The following is a 10,068-nucleotide window of genomic DNA, read 5'->3' as shown; positions in this document are numbered from 1 at the left end:
ACAAAATTTTAAATGCATGTTTTTCTATAATTATCAAATATATATATATGTGATAGATCTTTTTATAATTTCTTTTGTGGGATGTGTTTCGTGTGCAAACTTTGCTTTGTTGGTATATTTTGTTTTTCTATACAAAACCATGTTTGCACCTATAAGGTAGAGTTTAGGCCTTATAACTTTTAAACTTAACTTACTTTGTTTTAAACTTGCTCTTCTCTTAGAAGATATTTTTTGTTAAGCTAACTAACTTATGGTTTTTACATTTAACTTTGAGTTGAGGTTTTATTTAGAGTGATTTGGTTTAGACTAAACTTTGACAAGTTAAGTTGTTTGGTTAAGCAGTGGTTTAACACTTTCCTGGAATCAGAGCTTAACTTGGATTTTATTTTCACTTTTCTTTAGGGACAGCGGTGAGTTTTCGGACTTAAAACGCTAAAATTCGGGGTTCCCTTCCCTGCAGTGGACACAGCAGATAGCCCAATGTGGCTTTGCTTTAGAACAAACACTTTATTTTAAACTTAACTTGGAGTTTTAATTCTACTTTTAGTTTGAATTTCACGGGCAGTAGAATTTATTGAACATTCTGTCACACATATGTTACAAGTTCCACCCATACACAACTAAGCATTTGCCCTTGACCTGTCTTTATGATATATTGTGTTTTTGCAATCGCGTTTGTTTTTTAGTCGTGAAACTATCGGTTGTAAATCGGAGAGATCGCTATAATTAATAGTTCGGTATTCTCTGAACTTCTAATTAGCGAGCCTAACTGGCTGGTCTGCGAGAAAAACCGAGTCAGTAGCTGTGTGTTCTTTGAAAACCTTCAGTTAGCGGGCCTAAAATAACTGATATACAGGAAAAACAGTTTTAACGGGATAAAAACTATAATATAAGATTTAGCTACGAAGATATTCTGCACACATGCAATATCCCATAATATTTTTCTTTAACTGTCGCCTGTATTTGTAACTTAGGCTACTGTTTAATTTAAGTGATATAGCCAAGGGAGCTGAGAGTCGAACAACCACCCTAATGCTCTAAAAAAGTTTAAAAGATCCATAATCTTTTGATTTTTGTAAAACAGACGTTTGCTTTCATATAAATCAATTAAATTGTTTGTGCAGAAGTAAAGGTCCCCACACGCACAAACTCAAACACACTTTGCACCTAAACTTCACTGCCGTGTTAGTCAGCTAAGGCTAACTTTAGCCTAGAAATTCGTGAGTCAATCGACTCTAAACTTTAAAATGGGTGACAGTGCCTTTTTAAGGAAAGTTTATTCAAAAAAATTCTGTATACTTAAGAATATGCAGTTTTAATTTGGAGTTATTCAGCTTATATATTACAGCTTATCAAATTATATTACCTGACGATCACGGAAGAATTTTATTATACATAAACTATAGCTGTAGTTTGATTATTAAATATACCCTTAAATTAAACACGATCACTCCACCCAAAGCATCGGTACCAACTGTACATATTTTATTTTTGTGTCACCATAGCGACCTCAGTGACAACCGTGAAACCTTTAGGCCTTCTAGCTATATGGAAGTATAAAAGAAACCATATGAGTATTGTCTGCCCTGAAATCTGTGGAATGTGAGCCTTAACAAATGCTGTTATTGTGTTTAGAGAAATCTGCGGAATGTCAGCCTTACCCGAATAAATATTGAGTAAAAAATAGCCTTGATAATTTTTTTTTCTGTACATTACTGGGCACCTCGGCTGCTCAACATGGGCTGGATGGAAAGTTGACCTTGTGTTTGTTTCGGTAGTTCCCTACACTCAGTTTTAAAAAAAAGTTAGTACCGCATTTACGGGGTCATGGTGACGTCATAGTGAACTATAAAAGTGGACGAACAAGGAAGGAGATCAACATTTGGTCCAAGTTGCTCAGTAAGAGGAAGAGCAGAACCATGATTGCTAAGGTAAATCTACCTTCAAAAATATGTATACTTTCAACTGTTTTCAATAATATTCTTTTAATTTTGTTATGACTAATAATTTCATAATACCGAAGACTTAATCTGTTCGTGAAGATTGTTTCCCAAGATTATATTATCTGTGGTCGTTTTTTAACCCTCAAATTACCAACTAGTTTTTGCACCTTTTATTATCGATGAGGTTCATCTAGTGAGTGATTATATTTATTTGCTTGCTACAATGCTAGTTGTAAAGAATTTCCCACAAAATTAGGTGAAATTAAACATTTTTCTATGTAAAATATATATGGGACCACAATAAGAATTAGAGATTCGTTCTAATAATGACGAAACTTTTATTGTGCTGTTTTTAAGAGATTCTTGTAACAAAAACCATCCATCCGCAAGTAATTAGTGCATAAATAAGGTTTCCTGCTTACAAATAACGATGAAATTGTAGGCTTCATGTGTAATTCTATGAATAAATATTAAATTATACATATTATATAATAAAGCGGAATAGTTAACACTTCTTTTTGTGATATTTATTTTTTAATCTGTAAAAATATTAAAGAAAGCGTGATTCAGTTTTATTCTGTTTTTACGTGGTTTCGGCCTCCTGAAAATATTTCCTAATTATGACCAATTTTATTTTTAGATTGCCGTTCTATGCGCCCTAGTGGCCGTCGCTCACGGTGGTTTGTACCACGGTTTGGCAGGTGGCTCTAGTGTCAGCTCTCGCCGACAGGACGTAAGTCGTTAGTTTTTTGTTTTTTTGTACATTATAAAAAGTCGTTTACCCACTTAATAATAATTATTCTCATCAGTTTTATTAACTTTGAAAAACGATGATTTATAAGAGAGAAAATAGTTGTGAATACATTTTACAGCGATATCTTTTCACGAAGATTAACCTTCTAGTCTACCAGAACTAACGAAGAATCTCGTGCAACAGATATTGAACAAAGCTAACAGTAATTCGACCACAACTTAAGGAAGAAATAATATTTATTGAAAATTATAATTATATGATTAAATATTATTTCCGTTCATATTACTTACTAATTCTAGAGTTAGTAGTGTTTGTATAACTTTTGGTTTCAAGACGGTTATTAAGTGCTGTTATAAGCCTCTTTATTTTTCTCAGGATTTTGGAAACTACGCTTTCAACTACGACATTGTAAATAGTTTGGGAGCCACCAACGGCCGCTGGGAGGCTGGAGACGGCTACGGTAACAAACGTGGAGCCTACAGTCTGACTGACATCGATGGTCGTGCCCGTAGAGTGGAATACGTCGCCGATGGAGCCGGTTTCCGTGCTGTGGTTAAGACTAACGAACCAGGTACCGCCGCCAGTGCTCCTGCTGCCGCTGTAGTGGCTTCTAGCCAACCCGGAGTCGTTGCTCACGGACCTGCCGTCGTAAAGGCTCACGTTGCTGCCGCTCCTGTTTATGCCGCTGGTGCCTATGGCGTCCCAGCCTATGCCGCTGGTGCCTATGGCGTCCCAGCTTATGCCGGTGGAGTGTATGGTGCCGGATTGTTAAAATATCACTAAAAGTTGTATTGTTTTTATACCATTAACCACTTAAGATAATCGTTTGGTCAAAGCGTATTCTGTCTTAACAATATACTAACGTTTGAATTCTCAACAAACTCACTTATCTTTTTTTCTCTCTCCCCACTTTCTCAAGATGGCTTCCCACTCTGTTTCAAATCTTTTGCTAAGCTTGTTTTATTAAAAGTTTAAAGCCAACTCGTCCTGTTTTGCTGTTGAAGCTTTAGCTATCTCAAATACTGCGGGTTTGTGTTTTTGTACAGTTTGTATTTATGTAATAAAGTTTATACAAGTATTGTACGAGAGTGGCCTTTGTATTGAAAAACAAGTTCGGGCTTGCATCAGATTACAGAACAGATTACAGAGCATCAGATTAAATATTAAGTTGTGTAATTGTTGTCTTTCGGTTTAATTAAGAAAGATCTCCAAACGTGTAAACAGGCGGGTTCACTGCACGTCTGAAAATACTGTTTTTATTCAAGATGTTAAGAAAACGCATAGGTTAAAATAACAACAGTTCGAAACAAAATTTAAAAACCTTACCACTTGAGCCTTTGGGAAAGTAGACCTTTCTTCAGCAGAAGACTAAGTTAAGTAAAGTGTGAGACAGGATGGAGTGACGTCATGGTTACGCAAAGGAAACTACCATGACAACCCGAAAGTGCTTCTCTTATCTGTTTTTATAATCAGTCGGGTTGAGATTAGTAACAGCTACCAAAAGGTTGCTAAACATATCCGAGAACGTTCTGGACGTTTATCTCAAATATTTCATTTTTCAATATGGCTGTCTCGATCTGAATGACCACCGAGAAAGTAAAATATCAAATCAAGAGCACCTTAAGGTTATTGAACAGTTACACGTTCTTGTTTTTTCTGGTTATTGCTATGTTTTTTTCAAAACCACGATATCAAATATTAAGAAGAATGACTGTGTGTTAATCTACAAGTTATTGACTTGTTTTTTTCTGGTTATCGCTATGTTTTATCAAAACCAAGATATCAAATGTTAAGAGGAATGGCTGTGTGTTAATCTACAAGTTACTGACTCGTTTTTTCTGGTTATTGCTATGTTTTATCAAAACCAAGATATCAAGTATTAAGAGGAATGACTGTGTGTTAATCTACAAGTTACTGACTCGTTTTTTCTGGTTATTGCTATGTTTTATCAAAACCAATATATCAAATGACTGTGTGTTAATCTACAAGTTACTGACTTGTTTTTTTTTCTTCTGGTTATTGCTATGTTTTTTCAGAACCAAGATATCAAATATTAAGAAGAATGACTGTGTGTTAATCTACAAGTTACTGACTTGTTTTTCGTTACTGGCTGGGTCCACATGTTCAGTAGTTTTGTATCCTTACCTGTTACAGGATGCAATGTAAAGGACTGACAAATAATTGTGTGGAAACACCTATTTTCTATGTAAAGAACAGAGGGAATCACTAGTTTAATTAGTGGGATTAGTTACAATATTGGTGATGTTTTTTAATTCATGTATTACTAAGGATCCTGTAACTAACAAAGTCGTGGACCCACAAACAATTTGGTGTGTAAATAAAATGTGTTCGAAAGCTGATGAGGTGAGCCTCGTAGGTAACTGTAGGTTTAAGTATTGATTGAAAAGTAACTTAGTATTGTAATAATGAGCAACTTATATCGGTATAGAAATGTAATAAAGGACGACTTATTTGACTTAATACTGTAATAAAGAACGACTATTTATTAACTTAATACTGTAACAAAGAACGGCTTATGTTGACTTAATACTGCAATAAAGAACGACTTATTTGACTTAATACTGTAATAAAGAACGACTTATGTTGACTTAATACTGTAATAAAGAACGACTTATTTGACTTAATACTATAATAAAGAACGACTTCTTTGACTTAATACTGTAATAAAGAACGGCTTATGCTGACTTAATACTGCAATAAAGAACGAGTTATGTTGCCTTAATACGGAAATTATGAACGGCTTATGCTGACTTAATACTGCAATAAAGAACGAGTTATGTTGCCTTAATACGGAAATAATGAACGGCTTATGTTGACTTAACACTGCAATAAAGAACGACTTATGTTGACTTAATACTGCAATAAAGAACGAGTTATGTTGCCTTAATACGGAAATAATGAACGGCTTATGCTGACTTAACACTGCAATAAAGAACGACTTATGTTGACTTAATACTGCAATAAAGAACAACTTATGTTGCCTTAATACCGCAATAATGAACGGCTTATGTTGACATAATACCGCAATAATGAACGGCTTATGTTGACATAATACCGTAATAACAAACGACTTATATAGACCTAGTGTGTATTTTATAATGCTGGTCCGATTATTTGTTAATCCCTACCATACATTTCCTGGAATCGAACCTCCTGCACGCCTTGCGAGGGCTCTACTAACTTAGCTAAAGGTTAACTCAGTCCAGCAAGTTCTTGTAAGGCGCTTTTTTAAACATTTTAACTAACTACTACATTTTTCCCCTTCTCGCGAGTAACATCCATCCTCGAGCCTTATCTCAAGGTCATGGATGACCAATAGTTAAGCACCAGTTCCTGGACTTGGGTTCGGATCCGAGACCTTTCCCACATGGAGAAACAATCTTATCATTTACTGGAAAGAATAAAAAGCGAACGTAACAGTTTGTAAACCCAAGCTTGCTTTGAATGTGTTTATTTTTAAAATATATATACAAAGAGAAAATAGTTAATTTAAATTTTGGGGAAGTATGAATTTATCACAATAGATAAGTACTAAATAACATGACTGTGATGATTCAACATATTAGTTTTAAACCTGAATGTTATGTTCCAGAGGATTAAACTATTAAATCAGAGATCCCTGTGGTTCCGGTACAGCTGTTTTGAACTGTTGACCAGAAGAGTAGCAACACAACTGTCACAGTAAAGGATTAACTGTCACTTTTATAACGCACCCACAGCTTAAACATATCAAGCGGCATAAAGTCTTGAACCATAGACCCAGGGGTCTGCAGTACGGCACACAGTCGCGCCCGGTCAAAAACTACAAGGGACATTCTACTTAAAGGCCCCAAAATATTCTAACAAACTTTTTTTCTACTTTTTAGATTTACAAAAATAAATATTCTTCTTGGGAAGCTTCTAAAAAAACGTACAAAAGTTTTAAGACTAAAAAAAATATTGAGGTTTAAAGCTAAAAACAACCAAATTATAATATTGAGTTAATCTAAATTTATTTTAGCGCCATCTATTGGATACTTATGAAAATGTATGTTTACTTTATGAAACACTAAAAGGTACATTCTTAACTTAAGTACTAGGGGTAAAGTTGTTGTTTTTTTGCTCGTTTTAGAAATAAATTTTAATGAAAAGAGTATGTTTCGTTATAGTCTTTTGATTACAAATTTTAAAATAGAAGTCTAACAAGAACATTCGCTAGAAACCAGACTATATTGTAAAAGCCGGATGAGAATATTCTTGAAGATCAGTTGCTGCAACAGAGACATTTGTTTTTGCATTTCAAAGTCTGTTCACCAGAATAAGTTATGAGAAATGAGCTACAAATATCAGTATAAGTTACATCTGAGGGAATATTAAGTAATAATTTGTTATTTGTTTGGTAATACGCTGTATATATAATATGTCTCCTATGGATACATTTGGTCAACAGATATGTGAGGCACACATTTTTTTAGAATTTCTAAATTTTATTGCATAAATAAAAAACTGTACAATTGTAAATTAACTCTCTTCAGAGCACACTGGTCCATTTCTTTTCGTGGCCTTTCAGATACGGCAGTAAGAAACGAGCAAAGAAGGAAATAAGAAGTGACCAGAGTGACGCAAACCTAAGAAAGAAGTTAAACAGCGAGACAAGAACGTTAAACTATTTATCATATCAAATGTACATTTCAAATAACGACGAAGTCTTCAGTGGTATTTCAAAAACCCAGCACCATAGGCAGGGGCACCATATAAACCAGCTCCGTAGACAGAGGCTCCATAAACTCCAGCACCGTAGGCAGGGGCACCATACACACCAGCGGCGAAAGCAGGAGCAGCAGCAACAGGGGCGGCGATAGCAGGAGCCGCTACAACAGTTTTCACGACGGCAGGTCCGTGAGCAACGACTCCGGGTTGGCTAGAAGCCACTACAGCGGCAGCAGGAGCACTGGGGGCGGTACCTGGTTCATTAGTCTTAACCACGGCACGGAAACCGGCTCCATCGGCGACGTACTCAACTCTACGGGCACGACCATCGATGTCAGTCAGACTGTAGGCTCCACGTGTGTTACCATAGCCATCTCCAGCCTCCCAGCGACCGTTGGTGGCTCCCAACGGGTCAACAATGTCGTAGTTAAAGGCATAGTTTCCAAAGTCCTGCAGGTTAACCAACACATGTAACGAGTCGTTATAAATAATAATAATTAATACTTAAGTATAGTGCTGGATTATCAAGTGGTTAATTGGTTTTTGGAAAACAGCGTCCAAATTGTTTAGATAATTGAAACAAAGACAGCATTACGTAAATATATATTAAAATATGATTGGCTAACTGTAGACTTCCAAAGCTAAATTGTTTTTATTTTGGGCCTAACTGTTGAACATTTTATAACGAACCAACCAGAAGTAGAAGTACGTATTACTCAGATAAATGACAATTATTTTCTGGTTATTAGTGTGTGTGTGTGTTTTTCTCTTGAAAATATAATATCAAAAATAAAATATAACGGTAAACATTATAAAATAAAAACAATTCAGTAACTTACATCCTGTCGGCGAGAAGCGACACTAGTGCCACCTGCCAATCCATGGAGTAGTCCACCGTGGGCGACGGCCACCAGGGCACAGAAAACGGCAATCTGAAATCAAATAAGATATATTAAACATATTTTATTCTGTAAAATGTTCTCGTTTTACATTCGGTTACATTTTTTCCCCTGTCATTAAAGATACAAACCTTGAAAAAATAACTGAAGCAAGGAAAACAATATTTGTCGTTGGAATATATTTTAACTATTTCTATCAAATCTGGAAAATTCGTGTTTTAGAAGTATTTGTGTAAATTTGTATATATATGTATATATATATATATAACGGATCATAGAGATTCCACCAATAGGTTCTGGGTGATATGTAATTTGGCAATATTTTTATTTATTTTCTCGGTACACTTACGACAATTAAAATACGTTATGCAGCAATTGATTTTTGTTTTTTTCTACAATATTTTACTAAAATCTCGCGGTTTGTTTGGAAATAAGCACAAATCTACACAATGGGCTATCTGTACTCTGCCCACCACGGGTATCGAAACCCGGTTTCTAGCGTTGTAAGTCCGAAAATCTCGCGGCACCCCGACTGGGAAACACTGGTCTAGAATAATTGACTTATCAGTTATAATATCATTTTGATTTTGTAGACTACCGATTTTAATCCTTACCTTAGCGATCATGCTGGTGCTGCACTCTATGGAGATCCGAGCAAAAAGTTGGGTTTTAACATCATCCGTCCACTTTTATAGTGTGTAATGACGTCACACTTGGCCTGGGAAATTCGGTTTGGAGCCTTCGAATTAAACTCAAGGACGTTAGTTTATCGGGTTGTTCTTTACTCTTAGTATTGTAATGTTAAGAATGTCAAGACCCCTTCTTCCCACTGCATGGCTTAAATATGAAACATTAATTACTAGAACAGTTTATATTTCCTTAAGCACGTGGATATTGTTGTTGTTGTTTTTATAGTTTTTAAAAGTTAAGGTCAAAAGCTCATTTTCTTCCTACTGAAAGATTTTTCTTTACTGAGAAGTAAAATGGTAGTTTTAGCCTAAAAGGCGCTTTAAACGAGCGAATCACAGACCCCTGTAGGTTTCACTATATAGTGGTTCCTAAGTTTGAACTACTGACCAGAGAGAGAATGCACCGATGGAAAATAAGGATCTGAACAGAATTATGCCACTAACTATAACTATTATAACGCACCCGAATTAGATAAAGACAAGTGTTATATTTCTCACATACAGTTAATTGAACATATTTTTACATACTCACCATTAAGTGTTAGCTATACTTCATTCAAAGTTGTTCTTGGAAAACATGGAGTCTCACCAGTTCTGTTAAGTCAGTATATGTGAACACATGGAGTCTCACCAGTTCTGTTAAGTCAGTATAGATGAAAACATGGAGTCTCACCAGTTCTGTTAAGTCAGTATATGTGAACTCATGGAGTCTCACCAGTTCTGTTAAGTCAGTATATGTGAACACATGGAGTTTCACCAGTTGTGTTAAGTCAGTATATGTGAAAACATGGAGTCTCACCAGTTCTGTTAAGTCAGTATATGTGAGCACATGGAGTCTCACCAGTTCTGTTAAGTCAGTATATGTGAACACATGGAGTCTCACCAGTTCTGTTAAGTCAGTATATGTGAACACATGGAGTCTCACCAGTTGTGTTAAGTCAGTATATGTGAACACATGGAGTTTCACCAGTTCTGTTAAGTCAGTATATGTGAGCACATGGAGTCTCACCAGTTCTGTTAAGTCAGTATAGGTGAAAACATGGAGTCTCACCAGTTCTGTTAAGTCAGTATAG

The 10,068-nt window shown here is 35.6% G+C and overlaps 2 protein-coding genes across 2 annotated transcripts in view; one reads left to right on the top strand and one right to left on the bottom strand.

The window, feature by feature from the left end:
• Window positions 1-1,863: 1,863 nt before the first annotated feature.
• On the top strand, window positions 1,864-3,763 carry LOC106466631 (adult-specific rigid cuticular protein 15.7-like). Its single transcript, XM_013926923.2, has 3 exons — window positions 1,864-1,931; window positions 2,584-2,676; window positions 3,073-3,763. Exons 1-3 carry the CDS (start codon window positions 1,920-1,922, stop codon window positions 3,478-3,480), a joined length of 513 nt encoding a protein of 170 aa, XP_013782377.1. The 5' UTR covers window positions 1,864-1,919; the 3' UTR covers window positions 3,481-3,763.
• A 3,644-nt stretch (window positions 3,764-7,407) lies between these two features.
• Window positions 7,408-10,068, bottom strand: part of LOC106466630 — an 11,385-nt gene continuing 8,724 nt past the window's right edge. The window contains exons 4-6 of the mRNA XM_022394674.1: window positions 8,921-8,992; window positions 8,247-8,339; window positions 7,408-7,857 (exon numbers count right to left, since the gene is read on the bottom strand). Of these exons, the coding sequence (XP_022250382.1) occupies window positions 7,408-7,857; window positions 8,247-8,339; window positions 8,921-8,992 (615 nt within the window). The remainder of the gene's footprint in view (window positions 7,858-8,246; window positions 8,340-8,920; window positions 8,993-10,068) is intronic.

The sequence above is a fragment of the Limulus polyphemus genome, unplaced genomic scaffold (assembly GCF_000517525.1).
Source record: "Limulus polyphemus unplaced genomic scaffold, Limulus_polyphemus-2.1.2 Scaffold2329, whole genome shotgun sequence".
In the NCBI taxonomy this organism is placed as follows: Eukaryota; Metazoa; Arthropoda; class Merostomata; order Xiphosura; family Limulidae; genus Limulus; species Limulus polyphemus.
Note: the sequence above shows the minus strand (reverse complement) of the source record. Positions and strands in the feature narration are given on the sequence as shown.